General features: G+C 32.5%; 1 protein-coding gene across 1 annotated transcript; it reads left to right on the top strand.

Annotated features, from left to right (window-relative positions):
* Positions 1–3,038: 3,038 nt before the first annotated feature.
* On the top strand, positions 3,039–9,247 carry LOC148613786 (uncharacterized). Its single transcript, XM_088587379.1, has 3 exons — positions 3,039–3,497; positions 5,046–5,201; positions 5,942–9,247. The coding sequence occupies exons 1-3, from the start codon at positions 3,087–3,089 to the stop codon at positions 5,975–5,977; spliced, it is 603 nt and encodes a 200-aa protein (XP_088443505.1). The 5' UTR covers positions 3,039–3,086; the 3' UTR covers positions 5,978–9,247.
* Positions 9,248–18,958: the final 9,711 nt, after the last annotated feature.

Here is an 18,958-nt window from a genome sequence, read left to right as displayed (position 1 = left end):
GGCATAAGCTTACTTGGCCTTCATCAAGGGGAGCTAAAAATAACAAATGTTTCTTTACTGGCCTGTTACCCTACATCTATTACTTGTAGCTGTCTGGAAACTATGTGAGAACCAAACATGAGTAACCTAAAATTATACATTTCATCTTGTCGTGGCATTTAAGAATAAATTGCATTATTGTAAAATGCGAACTACTTTAATTTATAGTCAACAAGTTTCTACTTATTATTGCCCATAAATAAGATCAGAAGTAAACTTTAATACAGTCAATGAAATGTAAAATATAGGTTGCAGACTTCATTTGGATGCTGATTCAATATCCTAATGTATCCGTATATTACTCCAGTTATATAATCCTGCCTTTTATATTTAATGAGATATGATACCAAAAGTACTAAATCGTACTAATTTGTTTTTCAAAAACCTATCTTATGACCCGTAAGTTCCATTTTGAGTATAGGCAGCCATATCTATCGACGGATTAAAAAAACATGTTTAAGCACAATAGACTAAAGAACTATTATGCTTATTTTCATTCAATGATCTTAAATGGTTTTAGAGAAGAAGATTTTCAAAGTTGGACATGTGAAAAAAAAACAACAAAAAACTGTTTCAGGGGTCGTAACTCCTACATTAGTCAATGGATGGTTTTGAAAATTTCGCATAGGTCTTTCTCATGATGCTAAACAAGTTTACCCAGACAGAAAATGAATCAACAATCCCAACGATCAATTTGGGATTCCCTAAGGCACATATATGCCAACCTTCATTAAATTCTGTTTAGTGGATTTTGAGAAGAATTTCAAAGTTGCACATAGAAAAATGCAAAAAAACTGTTTCAGGGGCCGTAACTCCTACATCAGTCGACCAATCGTTTTGAAAATTTTGGCATAGCGTAGGTCCGTCTAATGATGCTGAATAGTATTACTCAGCCAGAAATTTGCTAAAGGCAACGGTTTTTGAGTTATTTGCAAAAACTGCCATCTGACTCCTATGTTCTACTTTTAGTAACGGCGACAATGTTTTTTTTTCATGGATCAAACATTCAACCGTATTGTTGTGCAGAACACCCTAAGAAACAATCATGCCAAGTTTAAAACCTGTCAGTTCAGTAGTTTCAGAGGAGAACATTTTTAAAAATTTGTCCACGACGACGGACATTAAGAGATGGCATAGGCTCACTTGGACTTTGGCCGAGTGAGCTAAAAAAGGAATAAGAGTGTTAAATCAGGTATAGAAAAGATTGCAACAAAATAAAAATTAAAAAAAGATTTTTGAAAAAGTCAACAATGACAACAGACAACTACAACGAACAAAAAGTGATGGCTATAGCTCACACTGATCTTCGTCCCAGATGACCTTAAATATATGATGAGAAAACCAACCTCTTCTAACTAAATTCTGTTACTCAAAATGTTAGTTTAAAATGCCAGATTTTGATTAATTTAAGTTTTAATTAATCTAAATTAAATATCGTCTATTGGAACAAAATGTAAACTGGACCTGCCACTTATCATTGTGAATTTATCATGTCATTACCTGCAAGCGTTTAGGAAAAAAGTCCTTAAAATGATTATTTCTATAAATTTGCTAAGTTCAAGGCCCGTAATTTCGGTAAAATCATCGAAGTGAAACCAAACACAAACTTGTATTGTAACTTATCGCGGTTAATTTATAATAAAAATCATGTCAATATCTGCAAATGTTCAGAAAAAAAATGTCAGGAAAATGGTTATTTCTGTGAATTTTGATTAGTACAAAGCCCGTAACTGCGGTAAAAATTATCGAAAAGTAAACTTGACCTCTAACTTATCATGGTGAACTTATTAACTAAAAAAATATTTCAATATATGCAAGTCTTTAAAAAAAAAAGTCGGGAAAACTTAAGATGGACTGATGAACTGACGGTCAGACGGGCGGGTCAAACACATTATACCCTGCGCAACTGCATTGCATGGGGTATAATTATTTAAGCTCAAAGTTCTCCTTTGAAATTAAGAGAACACATATACCATAACATATGTAAAAGATTAGTTCTCCTACTGGAGTTACTGGAGTTACGCACAATCAGGTGATAAAGGGCAAGTGATTCTTTACATTTACGACATACTGTGAGGTGAAATCTATGGTAACCAGATCTATACCAATCAGATTGCTTTGTACTTTATTGTAAAGTGTTTTTCCTAAGACATAGTTCATTAATATAATTATGTAGTTTGACAAATTTCCACCATTAGATAAAAAAAAATACATTGAAATTGTGATGTTTTTGTGTTTTTTAGGCCCAAAATTGGTGGTCGCTAAGGAATGGTCGTTGAAATGGTTACAGTGAAAATATCTTTCATTTTTTTATATTTATTCTGGTTTTTCCATTAAATCCTGCATATTGAAAGTCAATTTGGTTCAAATGTCTGACATCGATAAATCACCCACAGCATGATTCTTAGGTGGACTGCTACCTAACTCCTTATATACAACCCACGCGTCATATTTATTAACATATTGTGTAAAAATGCGCGAGATTTCAATCCTTCTATATCTAACTCCTTCGTCTCAATGATTCAATATATAATGTTAGGAATCTCCTAACTCAGATTATAAGTGACAAACATCTTAGATACCTATTGTAAGATTCATTTGGAGTATGTCTCCAATTGAGGAATAAGGCTCAATAACTTTGTGTATGAATGAACTGTTCTAGTTGTGTGTATGTCTCGGAAGTGAATACTGATCCGTAGGAGTAAGTCTCCATTTGTTTAAATATTGAAAATCGCTGTGTAGTACTACTGATATCTATTATGATAAACATTTAAGTATTAATGATTATGCAACACTAAAATAGTACGTTACGTATAATCAAACATTTCCTTAAATATTTTCAAAAATACATAATCATAACAACATGTCATAATTTCACGTCTGCAAGAAACATAAAAACATTGTTGAACTGGTTGATATCTGGGAAAAAATAAAGTGGAAAATCCAAAACTCCCCAAATATTAGTGCTAAATATAGATAAGGTTTTTTAAAAACTAATTTTAGATTCGTGTATGTATTAACATATTTTCTTTTGTTGAAACTACGCCATGTCTGTAGAAGACACCCCAAGTAAGTATCCTTTACTGCACGATACTCGTGAGGATATTCCAGTGCTAAATCTAACCGGTAGCCAAGCAGAAAATTTGAAAGATCACCAAAGAAATTCAAACGATAACAAAGAGAAAATTCAGGTAGTTAACCGACTGGAAGTTTCAGTAAATAAACAATCAAACGTTCAAACAGAAAATCCGACAGCTGATCAAGAAGATGACCAAAAAGATAGTTTAGATGATAAGTCAAGAGGTAGTTCAAAAGGCTGGAGTTGCGTCAGAGATAATGGATTTAAAAGAGTTAAAACATGTGCAGAAAATCATCATGGGAAAATCATCTTGTTCCTGACAATTTCTGTTGTTATACTTTTTATCGTAGTAATTTTGCGTTCACATTTATGTAGTGAGGTAGGTGTTTTATTACAATTTATTAGGATCTTTTTCTTAGCTTTTAATTCTAAAAAATAGATGAAAAATAGTGCAGATTAACACAATGTGGGTAAACAAAAATTGAATTATAGCTAATTTTACAGTTATTACGTAATTGTAAAACTTCCTCTTGTGCCATTTTATAAGTAAATTAATATTGTTACGATGGCTGTTCGAAGTGATTGCTCGAACTATTATTTATTCTATTTATGGCTAACTGAAATAATCCACAAACAATCTAACTCCGCCCACTAATTCAATATGCTGGTTTAACACTTCAAAAAACGGTAATGTCGTCAGATATAATAAAAGTAATTCATGCTGTAACAACTGTATACGCACGTTAATAATGTATAGCAACAAAAAAGTGTAAATTAACAGTTACAATGTAAGTTAAAATACACATGCAAAGATTTATTGATACAAACGACAACCAACTACCTACATTCCACGTACGTAAACAAATAAAAATGCAGTTTACTCCTTAACTATCTGATTGCTAATTCAATCTAATATGTGACTGAGAGTATTGTTTTAAAGAAATGAGAATTCACCTTAATAAATTGTCTTGTCGGCAATTACATATATGGAAAAATGATAATTATCAAACGATCTATTTTTAAACTCCAGATAAATATAGATTGAATCTATTTATAAAATTATCAACGAAAGGTAGCGTTTTATCAAAGACCTACGATCATTTTCAAAATATATTACATGCACTGTTGCATTCAACCTTTTTTATTTCGATCAAACCTTGGTGGCAATCGTTGGCCTCGTGCAATAGAACACTTGATCAATCTCGGTACCTCAGGACAAATATTCTGGTCTATTGCATCCAACCCATTTAATAACTGTATAATATAGCACTCTTCACGTTGACGTACTCCCAAACAGTTAGAGTGGGGAAACGCTCTCGGACCCACGTGGGGTCTGGGAGTAGGCCAGAGCGTCAACATCGCAGCCCAGCCGCTAGTAGGACATACTCTGACTGAGTTCTTCGGTCGGGTATCCCGAAGGCTGGGCTCCGCTACCTCCAACTACTAACAGACATTTACTAACAGAATCCCCGTAAGGGCCGGTCGTGCCAGATCCGTAAGGATAGTCAAGACTGTAAAAAAAAACCAATTATCATCATAAGAGAAAATATAATTTCCGCTAAACGGTATACATGAATCAGTGAAGTTAATGGAGTATTATGATGTTATCATAAAAATACTGTCATTAAATTTAATATACAATAAAATAATTTGAGATGAATACTTCAATCTAATTGGTTAAAATAATTTTGTTATATCTCAATGGAAAAAAAAATATTGACACCCCCCCCCCATTAAGTTTAATTCAGAGAATTTTTCTCATGTTTAAAGATGAAATATGTTTTAAAATTAATTTATAAGAATTGGCTATGATAAAAGTTTTGTCTATTGAAAAATAACATAAATTTTCCATGTACATATTTTTTTTATTGCACAAAATTTTTATTATTGCTAATTCTTAAATAGTTTTTTTTTCATTATTTTGAAGACAAATCATGACAAGATGGGTTTTCCTTGTAATATAAGTGCTTTACGAAACTATTCAGTGATTTCAAGATCAGGCAACGATTGTGTATGGGCAAAGGAATCGGTAATGGCTGCTTTAAACAACACTGACGCCAACTGCATGGGACATGTTCCTAAGGTATAAGAAAGTTACTAATGAAATGTATGGTTTTTCAACAATGCTACTTTCAAGTGAAAACGAATATCTAACTATCATAAAAAAAAAGAATATTCTGATATTTCTAGTATCGTGCTAATCAACATAAAATAAAAGTTTGTATTTGCCTTCAAAAGTAATGTATGTCTCACACCGTTCCAAAGTTCAAAGGGGTATCACTCCAGCAGAAATCAGGGGATCATCACTTCCTGGTTATTTGAACAACTACATATCATCCCATACTACCTGCAGAGTGTCATTTTAGTTTGTGCAGTGGATTCTTTATAAAAGTGCGACGGACAGGACAAAAGTAGTAGGGGGAGACAAAAAAATTCCCTCATAATATGGAATACATCAGTATTTCTAAGTACTAATACATACGATAGTTAAACTTATTTTTGCGTGTTAATTGTCACGAATTTCACGGTTATTATTAGCCATTATTAGCGAAAATAAGCATGCACGAATATACACCTTTAGCGTTCAGCATATTGTTTTTTTCCATTATAACCCAGACTTCATTATTCGCAACAGAAAAATGTTTCAAAACCACTTATTGCGAAAATAGGTACCCGTGGAATTTTATACATTTACAGAAGTTTTTAAATTCCTATATCATTATGTAAATGAGGGAAATTATAATATGTAAAGTAAGGTAACATTGGACATGAATATATCCCAACAAATTTATGATTAATGAGTTAAATCAATTCTAATTGCAGTTACCTTCAGTAAAAGACGATACTCAGAATATATAGGACCAAATGTACATCTACCTGAACATTGTTAAACAACAGCACTAGAAATACCGTCATGATATGGTTTGATATTGGATAAGAATTAGCTATTCTTATTGGATAAAACGTGCCCTCAGGATTCATTAATATGCCTTAAAATATCAAGAGGATTTAATAATGTGATAATGATCAAAGCAGTATCACACGATTATGCTCTCTTCAGATTTCTCATTGAAATTCACGCAGTAGTTGATGATTTAGAGGGCATTTTTTAATTGACTGTAAAACATAATAATTCATCAACTCAATTAATAGATAACATATATCATAAACAGATTTTCCGGCATTTGAAGCATTTTGAGGCTGGCAAATTGAAAATTCATACATGTAATTATTTTTGTATGGAAACTTAACTTTTTACAGCCGCCTTTATATTTCCTTATTTATAATTTAATGTATAATGTCATTGAGATATGTAATTATATATACCAGTAAATTCGATTACAGGGTATTAACAGACTGTCGCTCATACTCTAAGAGTACTCTACATTGTTATGTACACATTTGTTTATACGTATTTACATGTATTAATACTCACATCCTTTCTCTTAGAAAAATGCATTTAATTTTTAAACAATGAGTAATCAAGGGAACCAAGATTATAGGGTAAGCAAAAGAATGTAAACCAGGGACAAAGACCAGAAATGGAAAACAGACATACACAACAAAGACCATAAAGTAATTAAAATCATACATACAAAGTAACAAAACAAATAACCAACCACGACTCCACTAAAAACTGGGAGCATGGACCTGGTGCATCGGTAGGGTAAGCGTTCTCTGCTTTTCTAGAAACATCCGCCGAATTGCTCATAAAAAGTCAAATCCGGGGTAGACAAACGAGGAAAGGAAAACTATGACCCTTTGAATAAATCAGTTTTCATGGTGCAGATGGACACACCATAACACCAAAAACAGTACTCCGTACAAAATTCAGTACATTTAATGGTTTACTAAAATTATTTTATAATCCTGTAAATGTATAAAATAATTTGTTCTTACATGTACAGTACTTGTATGGGGTTAAAATTCCCATTCTAAGTTGTATGGGGTGGATGGGGGATTATGATTTCGTATGGGAGACAGGGATTTTGAATGGAGAGAACAGGGAAGTCAACGCAAGATATAGTTATTTGTAAACAAACTGTAATTCATTTAAAGGCAGTGGTGCAAATATTGAAAAATGCATTATGGTGAGTGAACAATTTTCTGTAGTGAATGAGGAAATAATCTACGAGGTGATGCTGATAGTGACAACTGGAAATAAGCCATTAGGGTGGTTTTTGGTGTAAATGAAAAGTTTATACTATTCAAGAGCGGTACATGGAAACGTTAAATTTCTTAGTGGGTAACAAGACAAGAATAAGTAAATGTAAAAACGTAAATGTAAACCAGAACAGTATTGCATGTCGTTTATTTGGTCTCACATTCGAAGATTGTTTTACATGTAATCATATTTGTAATATAATTTTAGGCTATGCCTATGATAGACAGAACTGAATGGCGTATTAAAAGACAATATAGCGCCTCCGCACTTGCGCAATCGTCTACTTCCATGTCGCAAAATTTCGTCACTTACGTCAAAATATTTTTTTAGCAACTCATACTTATAGTCTTACATTCTACATATATAGAATGTCAATAACGCTGTATATTATAGTATCATATTCCATAGTTAACATTTCTAATTCGCATTTTAATCGTTAGATGAAGTTAGTGGAAACCCACTTGTGTCCTTCTCTTTGTACATATACGATTTATTTTTATATTAGGTTTTTTTCTATCTCAGGAACTAACAGTATTTTGTATGTGCCAATAATATGTTAATACTGCATATGTTTTAATTTCGTGATTTTTGTTATATACTTAATTTTAACTTATGTAATGCAATTCCTGTCATAATATAATCTAATTCTAGGTTGATCATGGTAAATAAAAAACAATCCTCGAGGCGACAGGAGTTTTCAATAAGCATTAAATGATTCTGTTCAAATATTATATCATAATTTACATTTTACTAAAATTAAATCAGTAAATTTTAGAACAAAAAATTGAAAAAAAAAAGTAATTATGCATAATTACTGGACAAAATTAGGAATTATATGTATTACATAAAATGTCGAGTAATTATACATATTTAATTGCATAGAAATAACTAACTATACACATTTACTGTAACGTTTACATGTTTTAAAAGAACGTAAAAAATAAAATTGATTTCCAGAACCATTTTTTTTAAATATTTACTTTCACAAACTCAGGGTTACATTTATTTGAACCTCATGATCAAATTAGTCATCTTTCTTGTAGTTGATTTTACATTATGTTTGATGAACACTTTAAAGTTTACGATCTGTTATATATAATATTATATAATGTTATGTTTTAAGAGATGTCAACAAAAACGTTCCTACTCATCATTTTGAATCCCCCTGAACACTATCATATCTCAGACTGAATTATACCGAAGTATTTTACTTTGTTTTGTATTTGATGTACTTATCTAATTTGTTCTTATTTTGTCACAAGAACATCCATTTAAGTATGCTAGTTTAGTAAATAGATCAGCAAGTCCGAAGTTATGTTTCACTGCCTTAATTCATTTTACCCGGCCAGTTTACCTTTTTACCTCAAACCTATACTCAAATTAACCTCAGCCTGTTTTCAGTTTTATTTTAAATTACTTTGTAAATTACTCATAAGTTCCTTTGAAAAATTTGCCGTTTTATTCAGGTCGTTCTGTACTACAACTCTCATACAATTATTTCTCGTTCTTACCTCCGAGATCGAAATATTTCCATATTTATTTTTTCTACGGGAACTTTGCACTGAACGTATTGTTTATCCGCCATCTTGTTTCTATGGATATTTTGAAATGTTCTCAATTATTTCACAATTGAAGAGCTGAAATACCATGATTTCTCGCCATATTTCTGCTCTTTACCTTTAATGAAAGAAAAAAACCCGAATGTTCCGAATGAAAATATTACAACTGGTACCTAATATGAAACTTACCACATATAGTATTGAATTGGCAGGGAACCAGAAATATGGTGTGAAATCGTGGTATTTCATAATTGCATTTCTTGAATATCACTTTTTTTTAGTCTACTAAATTATGTTCCATCTAAATGTGTTCCTTGTATCATAAATTTCGAGAATTCACATGTAAGATTCTTTCTTGAAATTTATCCCTTCACATTTTGTGACATTAAAATTATTTGAAGTGTGTGTATGCTCATTTTGTTCATATGTGTCCATATGTTATAATTTGTTGCACCATAAAATAATTTCAAGGGTGAAGCTGATTTTCATCAATGATTTCTATTAATAAGTGGCTCATCAACACTACATATTATCGAATGTTTCATGTGTTCCTTGTATCATTAATTTTGAAAAATTCACATGTAAAATTCACTCTTGAAATTTATTCTTTCAAAACGTCATAATTTTTTTCTGCCGTGACATTACCATTGTTTGATATGTTAAGTTTGCGAATGCAATTGTTCAAATTATTTACAATGTCATCGTCCATTTGTTATAAATTCTGCATCATAAAATTAAAGAGTGAAGTTGTTTTTCATCAATGATATTATAAAAGGTTGAACTGTTTTGTAATTTATTACTGAAAAAAAAAAAAACAATAAACACCGATTTTGAATTAAGTTTTAATTTTCCAGAAGCAATGGTTTAAATGAAGTATGTATTATACCGAGCATCGCATGCGAGGGTATCGATATACGACAAAAAAACTGTAAACGCAGAAATGGATCAGGGAAGTGAACTCAAAATGAAAGCAGCATTTAAATTGAAATTAGAATTAAAATATGCATTCCACAGACAAAAAAAATATATATATATTAACAGGAATTATTTTCAATATCTATATCCGTTAAACCCAATGTTATTTATATTTTTTTACAAAAACTGCCATAGACTCCCAGCGTTAGACGATTTTCTAGAGAATATCAGACACTATAGAAAAACTTCAAAAAATATATAGTGTAGAGTTATTTTGTCAAGATGTGATAGCTAACAAAACAATTGCCATGAACATTTTTAATTCATAAGGAAATGAGATAGAAGAAAATATCTAAATGATAAGAACAAGGTTTAATACTCAACTACACAAGTTGCTTTCCGATTTGAGGAATGAGTCAAATGATAAATGAGTCCGAAACACAATGTGTCATTCAAAAACTTTCACAATATCGAAAAGACACTGCAGACTCAATACGCTTCTAAACTTTTGAACGACAAACCGATGGCTATTGAGGATAGTATAGCTGATCTTCAATCAAGGGAGAAAATTGAACATAACGAGCCTGATTTACGATTTTTTGGTCTGATTCAAAACAAGCCTCTACGACTGCCAAAATTGTGCCACAACTGCAATTTTTCTGTCATATGTGACAACGTCCAGGGGAAACATTTGCTTTTCAAATTGGAAAGAAAATAGTGTATTGTGCTTCATACATGATGGTACATGTATATTGAACTGGAAATTCAAGAACAAGGACATCCTAAAAAAGCCAAGTGGCGTATTCGTTGATCGTTTCGGAAACATTTTTGTAGCTGGACTTATAATTGCAGGACGTGTTACCAATACCTGCACACGATAAAACATACAAAAAAAAATGAAAACAGATTCTGCAGGTCTACGAAATCCGAGAACAGTGTGTTTTAGCCCTGAAGACAAGATTTTGTTGGTGTGTCCTGAAAAGAATATTTTCTGCCACATACATGTATACCGTAGAATGACAGATTTTAGGGAATGTTTGTAGTTTCATTTTATATCATACATCATCAAGAGGAAAATATAAAACATCCTAACCGGTTTTAAACGTGAAGTTGTTTTTACAGAACTTGTTTTAGAATGGTCTGCGCAAGCTCTCATTCATGTACGTGTATGCACAGTGGTGGATGCAGAGTGGGTGTAGTTGGTTGGTATCCCCTTTCTATTGGAAAATTTGTCATTTTCATTTGTAAAATTGACAAAAAGTGGCAAATAATGTCCTAGCACCCCCTTTTAAAATGTCTGGACCCTGTATGCTGCAAAAAGTGACTTCTTTGTTTTGGAATTGGAATATGACTTTTCTAAACTTTTTGAAAATGAATTAATATGACAGTGAAAAAAATATAGTGAAGCATGTGTGCAGAAGTAAAATAACATTGGAAACACGTGTATCTTTTATAAAAAGAATATTAACCAACTTACTACAATATGTATAGAAATGCCCATCCTTTATGAACCGGAAATTCCTACAGCCGGTCATCATGAAATCACAGCCATGCATTACGAATTTCAAAACGGGGCATCAATACGGGCCATTATGAACTAAATCAAAAGTGACAACTTAAATTAAGAGTAACCTAATAATTCAATTAATTAGATTAGGATATTTAAAATTGCTGAAAGATGGTACTGGGTCTATGTATATTGAACTATTAGGTATGTTTAATCTTGAGTTTTAAATTTACGATTTGGGGAGGGGGTATTATTGGAAAAGGCAACAAAAATGAAATCTCGAAGCGAGAGCAAATTCTTTTAAATAGAGAAATGCTAAAGAAAAAAGGCGCCTTTCGTGTTTTAGTGATTTTCAAAGACGAAATGTGCAGTCAAATCTCATTATTTTGCACGTATCCAGGTGTTGAAATTAATCTTCAAAGTACATTTCTTTTCTCTTTTTACTCACCTACATTATGTGCTCTGTCAAAAGAGTTCCCACGACATTTGAAAATAGCTTGATTCCAGATCAAAATGCACTTAATAACACGGTTTTTTACGTAAAAAATGGCCAAATTATTTGTTTTTTGGAATTTCCCTGGTCACATACTAGGACAGTATCAATAAGCCAAAGGACGGTGACGGAAACAACCCAAATATTCCGTAAATTATGGATGTCTGAAAAGTCATGGTTTTTGCGATGTCGGGTATCGGGTAACTGGTCGCGTAATTAATTAGCTTATGATCTTAATCTTGTACATGTACGTGTCTGTAAATTTACGATTGATTATTTTATTTCATTTATTTTATTTTTTTTTTGGGGGGGGGGCGGGGGGGGGCGTAACCTGGAAGCCCGGGTAATATTTTCGTTCCATAAGTTTCTCTCTAAGGTCGCTTACGACACTGACCAGGAAACCAGATTGTTTGGGGGGGGGGGGTATTGGGAAAGACAACAAACCCTTCATGATTTATTTTCATAAATATTTGATTCGTTGAGATATGAACTTATTTTTAATTAATGTGAAATCATATGTATTGATAATGGATTCTGACTATGTCCTGAAATAAAGTTGGTTAATACAAAGTATCAATGCATGCCTTTTCCACATTGGACCTGTAACATGCCCTTGGTACTAATAATGGCCTCAGATGGCTGTAATGGCCCTCGGTAAATTACGGCCATCCGAGGCCATTATTAATACCAAAGGCATGTTACAGGGCCAATATGGAAAAGGCCATACATTTATACTATAATGATCAACGCAGTGAAATTGTTTCTTTTTAGTTTTAATTTTCTACATTTTAACCAGGTAATAACACATGGCACGCAATTTCAATTTTCGATACTGCGTCGGAAAGAGAATGTTGTACGAAACCTGAAAATCGTTTTAAGAATGTAGTAAAATAATATATGGAACGAATTGTATAAGCTTACCATGAAATGGAAGTGTATGGAATCATGACTTTTCGAGATAATTTTTCGCGACTTTTATTTATCTTGATGACAGAAATAGACTTCCATACAACTGGTTACAGATTTTGAGATACAAGAAAAATCGTCAAACACGATAATTGGTATCAATATTTGGAAAAATGAATAAAAGGTTTACAAGGAGATCCTCTTCCGCACAAATATCCTGTCTAATCCACATACCAGCTTTTGCTGTACAAATACATTTATACCGGATTTAGATCGGTTAGGATAGGATTTATTGAAGTAAAGAAAACTGAAAAAAAAAAAATTAAAAAGTTACAGTAATTTTTAATTATGTATTTTACAGCAACTATTGGACATCTTCATGTAATAAAAATTAATACTTTCGGAAACACTAACAGAAACTTATAGTGAACATACTAAAAAAATCCTAAAGTCTAGGTCAACAAATAACGAGGTGCTATGGTAGGGGTATCACACGCGTCATGTGCTCATCTTGAAAACCTGTAATTCAAAACATTTTCAATCGAGAAATTGTAAAAGTTAAAATATAAAACACCAAATCACATAAACAAACGTAAAAAAAACAAATAATACAAACAAAAACAAGCAAACAAACAAAACATAACTTGTGCAATATAGCATAGCTACTCCCCCCCCCCCCCGTTTATGATCGGAAAATGTTATTCTTTGTAGAATTTATACAAAAATAAGCAAATGACAACCTTGTCTGTATGAGCACCCGAACTACTGACTTTCATACGATTTTGATAGACTTTTAAGGGGGCAGGAGATAGTAGCCACTTAGCCTCTTCCTGCCCCTAATATCTTGGCAAGTTAAGTTGATGTAGTTTCAATCTATGTATGAGTAAACCATACTTGATATTTTGCCTAAAAATGTACTTTCGGTGTCTAGTTTTGGCAGTTTTAAAATTAAGCATTTTAAGGTAAAAGCTTAAACCTGAACCTAAGAAAATATTTTAAAATTATTTTTACTTTGATAAAATTCTGTAGGACCATGTTATATCAGCCCATCTATCACACCAGTAACACTAGAGAGTACAATAATCAAACTAACTGATTAACCCCCCCCCCCCCGAAAAAAAAACAACAACGACATCAAAAAACTATAAAACTGAACGACAATTTTAATGACGTTTACTATCCTCAATCCCCTGAGCCATTTAGTACATTGTACAAGCAGTAACTTATAATGCAAAAATCATACGAGTTGTCTCTCTTTTACCACTAATAATAGACACGATAAACTTATTTTCTGACAAGTGTTTAAAAATAACACGTAACTTTATGCCCATCTTTTAATACATGTACATATGCTAAGATTATAAGAGAGCCTCATACATAAAATAAATTATAATTGTATAAATTCTTGATCATATAATGGACATTTCGGTTTCTTAAGCATTGATGGCGAGCTGTTATTTTTTCCAACGTTTTCCTAAAAAAACAACTAGATACATGTATATAATTATGTATGATATAAATCGTATCAAACATGTATTAGTCCAGCTAATAAAAGCACCAACAACAAACAAAAACAAAACAAAATCAAACAAAAATACTTTAAAGATAAATATTGCAGTATTGATAGGATTGATTGATTGAATGATTGATTGTTTGCTTGACGGTAAAGCAGCAATACTTCAGCTATATTCGGGCGATCAACAAGAAATTGACGATTACATTAGCACAAAATGATGATGAAATGAAAAAATGGGATGGGACACAAGGATAATAGGATCGACGAGTTTCGATCACCACTGCAAATTTGGAGAGTACAATTGAGTAGCGCTTCTTTTGTTCGTCCGTCTTTCTGTCTGTCCGTTTGATACAGAACATCCAAATTAGATGAATTACTATCTTTCCAATGACTTTAATACTGGAAACAATTGCGTATCGCGTTAACATGAGGATTATTGTTAGACGTTTAAATATAGAATATCCCAAAATAGTTTAATCTGATTTGTAACAAGCTTTGTAATTGTTGGTTCTTTTTGAGCAAACCAGTTTATTTTGTATAACATGGTTTTGGTACTATGACGCCATTAACATCGATTGGTCCGCACTCTGCGATTTAAATAATCCTGCACAAAATCAATATTTGATAACGAATTAATTGTTAATATTTGGATCTTCACACATTGTCATTAGAAATTAAATTGCAAGGAATGTTTCAAATTTTTGAGCAGGTTATACTCAATAGCCTGGTTTGGCAAGATAACACATTTTTTTCGCGGTTTTATAAGTGTAATCTGTCGAAACCTGTTCAAAAATCAGAAAAATTTCTAAAATATGCAATTTCATATACGCAGTAACTATGATATGCAATTTCATTCATGATAGTTTTTTTCCGTAAGACAGCGACACGAGACCCTGATTTTAAAGAAAGTAATCTAGGTACGAAGACCTAAAATGGAAAACAGACATACGCAACAAAGAACGTAAAGTAACTAAAATAATACATACAAAGTTACAGAAGCAAATCAGCAACTCGGACTCCACTTAAAACAGGGAGCATGGACCAGGTGCGTCGGTAGGGTAAGCGTCCTCTGCTGTTCCAAAATGTCTAGAAACACCTGCCGAGTTGCTCATGAAAAGTCAAGTCCGGGGTAGACGAAAGAGGAAAGGAAAACTATGACGCGATGAACAAATCAGTTTTCATGATGCAGATGGATACACCATAACAATCCACGAGTTCATGATGGAGACCGTAAAACTTCTGTATAGTCATGACTTCAATATTGATGCAACATAACCCTGTTCCAGCGAGGTAAAAAAAATTCGTCCAAAAAATAGTGCGTTGTAGAACCATATTTCAGAAAAAAAATATTCCAAAACTTTCTTCTATTGGATCACACCATTGCGTCTCTATTTTATTGTTTTTAGCAATTATACAATAATTGATTTTACTGAGGATTTTATTTCAAGGTATTTATTTTCGACTGACATTACATACATTTTCGCACGGGCGCATTAATTTGCTCTATTTTTCAACGTAATTTATTCATATTGTTTTAGTAATTTTAAATGAAAGAAATAGGTTCTTGCACTCGTGAATAGTGAAGAACTCCGATATCTTCCACTCGTGTGAGAAATTCTACGTCTTTGCCTCATTCCGCAACGCTCCACTCGGGAAAAGTCAGAGCTTCTCACACTCGTAAAATATATCCCAATCCTCCACTTCGCACTCGTTTAAGAACCTACTAGTCTTAGAAAAAGCCTTGTTAATTTCAAACGATTAATCTCAATACAAAAAGGCATCTCCCTGGCCACCCTTTTTTCACATCTTTGATAAAATAAACCATTACGACAAAATATTTGATAGAAACCACCACTTACATTTTACATTATGGTTTTCGCCTGCGCATGCCCACAGTAAGATAATGTTGGTCATTATTGTACAATGTATTTTCGTGTTGTTATTTGACTTTTTAGTTGATTTTAAAGAAGTGTCAGGGTTGTGTTACCGTGGATTTTATTACTTTTGTTGTCGGACCTTTTAGAGCTTACTTGAAGGTGTCTTAACAATTATTGAAGACCTATTTTATAAAGTGGTTATACAATGCTGCATTTATTGCCTTTCACCATAAATTATTTGTTTTATAGATATTGTAAATGTGTTTTTTTTTTGTTTTTTTTGTTTTTTGTTTCTTTTTTTCAGGATTAACTGCTCATCAACAGCATTTGAACCAAATGCTTAGAAATTTCCAGATTCAAAAATAATTAAATTATGTACAAGAAGTGCTCAAAACCAAAATCTCAATTCTATTAAGAACATACAAACTCTAATTATTGTCGTTCCCTAACAAAAACTGGATTGCTGGGTAGGACACCATTATGCATTCCATCGGGTATGATACTCTAATGAAACAAAATGAACGATAAACGAATTTGTAATAAACGTATAGGTTTAGTATTTCAAAGAAGACGATATATACAATATCGTGGTATTGTCGAAAAGTACAGCCTGTATGTGTTTGAGGCTTAGGGACGGGGTGAAAGAGTAATCAAGGGAACCATGGTTATAATTGTAATAAAAAGAATGTAATCCAGGGACAATGACCAGACATGGAAAACATACACAACAAAGAACATAAAGTAACTAAAATCATACATACAAAGTAACAAAAGCAAATAAGCAACTCGGACGCCACTAAAAACTGGGAGCATGGACCAGGTGCACCGGTAGGGAAAGCGTCCTCTGCTTTTCTAGAAACACCCACCGAGTTGCTCATAAAAAAGTCAAGTCCGGGATATGACCCGTCGAATAATTCAGTTTTCATGGTGCAGATGGATACACCATAACGATCCACGAGTTCATGATGACGATCCATCGGCGAGTACATTTCACAGCCCACATCAAGTACACGTACAGGTTGTATTTCCGGCGAAACCGTAATATTTTTTTCATTCTGATTGCAATGAAAAAGCAATAAAATTATTTTGATTTTTAGAAGAATTTCTCATTACAATTTCTACAGAATTTACTTCATGCATGTTGATTTACTGATTGCAAGGGGATTCCTCTCCTTCACGGTAATATTAATGTGCCAGGGAAAAATTTACAAAAATATAGCACAGTTGTATTCGAAACCTTGAATTAATGAATAAATTGGTATACATGAAGACGAAACAATTTAATCACTTGATTTGTAATTTCCGAGTTGCGTATTGGGTTTTCCGCCAAAAGTCATAGTACAATTAATCGAACATAATTTTAGAATGAAATAATTTTTGATCAAGACAGTGTTTATAAATATTTCCCTATTTTAGTGAAATAGATTTTGGGTTGAAATTAATGTAGATACAAAATAAGGGTCATTCTTATACTGCAAAGGCTTCTCACAGCTGTAGTTTTACCCTACATGTATTTTCTCACTTCAATGAAACCACCTTACGGTTTATATATTCTCAGTGATTTCGCCCCAAAATTTAAGTTTTATTCTACTCTTAAAGACTTAATCGCGGACTTGTAAATATAACCAAAACATAAGTCGTATTTTCTATATAACTAGGTTAGTAATACCTTTAATTTGGATACAAATTTTCATAGAAAAATTGAGTCAGTGTCCAAAACAAAAAATGAATACAGATTAGATTTGTAAATGGTGTCGGTCAATTCCGCTCAAAGTAAAGTGTGATAACTACGGAGAAAAATCAAAACGGTTTCAACGGTGAAAAATTTACAAATAAGACGTAAAACGCAACATTTTATCAAAATTTTAATCGCGAACTTGCACGAGCGCTGGAGTTTAGTTGTTCTAATTATTTTCAATGTAGTGGTACGTACATATACAGTCAGGACACGCAGTTCATATTTCAGCTGTAAAATATGTTAATCGCGTGCTCACGAGTTAGAAAATATCGTGCACGTATCGAGTATTACAAGCCTTTTTATTAATTAACAGAGAACAGAGAATATTTTTATAAATCAGTTTTGCGAAATAAAGTCATAGCTTGGAAGCACTGAGAGCATGATTTCAGTCTGGCAGGAAGTCTTTTGGAGCTTCCCATACAATGTTCATTACGTATATTCCTTTGAAAAGCCTTTATTATATGGTCTTCAATAATTATTTGAATTAAGATGCTTTTTTATCGTTTCCAATTTTCCACAAATGTAAGCCTTTAGCTTCAGCCTGAAGTCCAAAGAACGAACACTAAGTAATACCCAATCGGAACACCTCAGGCTTTCTAGATATAACGAGGAAAAATTTATTTTTTAGCGTAGCGGAAATGGCCGAATAGTTCCAATTGAGTAATACCGGTCTCAATAATTAGCGACAAGAAGTGTCATGAAGCGTCAAGAAGTGAGAAGAACCATCAAAATGTCTGAAAAATCGACAAGAAGGGAAAATAATGACAAGATAATTTTACAAATGTAGGTCTAATTATATATTTATATAGATAGCAGTGTTTTATCGAATGTTTCCAGTGAAATAAATTTCGATAATTCACACAGTGAAATAAATTCAGTAATTTCACTCTCGGACTTTCTCCCGCCAAAACATCACAACTTTAAAATCAATCCGCAACAGCAACGAATAATCGAGGAAATCTATATGATAAATAGGAAAATCAATTGATTATCGTGAATAACCAAATATGATCACTCGTGCCAAGAACGCAGTAAGATTTAACTCGTGCGCGGAACAAGTTCCGCACACTCGTTAAATCTATGTGTTCTTCGGCACTCGTGATCATATTTTGGTTATTAACTCCTTCTAATTAATTATCCTATAAATATTCAACTTCGTCCTCT

The sequence above is a fragment of the Perna viridis genome, chromosome 6 (assembly GCF_037379345.1).
Source record: "Perna viridis isolate PV_CMFRI_1.1 ecotype Kerala chromosome 6, ASM3737934v1, whole genome shotgun sequence".
NCBI lineage: Eukaryota > Metazoa > Mollusca > Bivalvia > Mytilida > Mytilidae > Perna > Perna viridis.
The sequence above is the reverse complement of the archived record's forward strand: the minus strand, read 5'-3'. Positions and strand labels throughout refer to the sequence as shown.

What these genes read in the sequence shown, in the direction of transcription:
- LOC148613786 (XM_088587379.1), top strand. Translation starts at nt 3,087, where the DNA reads ATGTCTGTAGAAGACACCCCAAGTAAGTATCCTTTACTGCACGATACT. An exon ending in GTTCACATTTATGTAGTGAG is followed by an intron (nt 3,498 to 5,045) that starts GTAGGTGTTTTA and finishes ATTATTTTGAAG; the next exon opens with ACAAATCATGACAAGATGGG. An exon ending in GCATGGGACATGTTCCTAAG is followed by an intron (nt 5,202 to 5,941) that starts GTATAAGAAAGT and finishes TTCTAATTGCAG; the next exon opens with TTACCTTCAGTAAAAGACGA.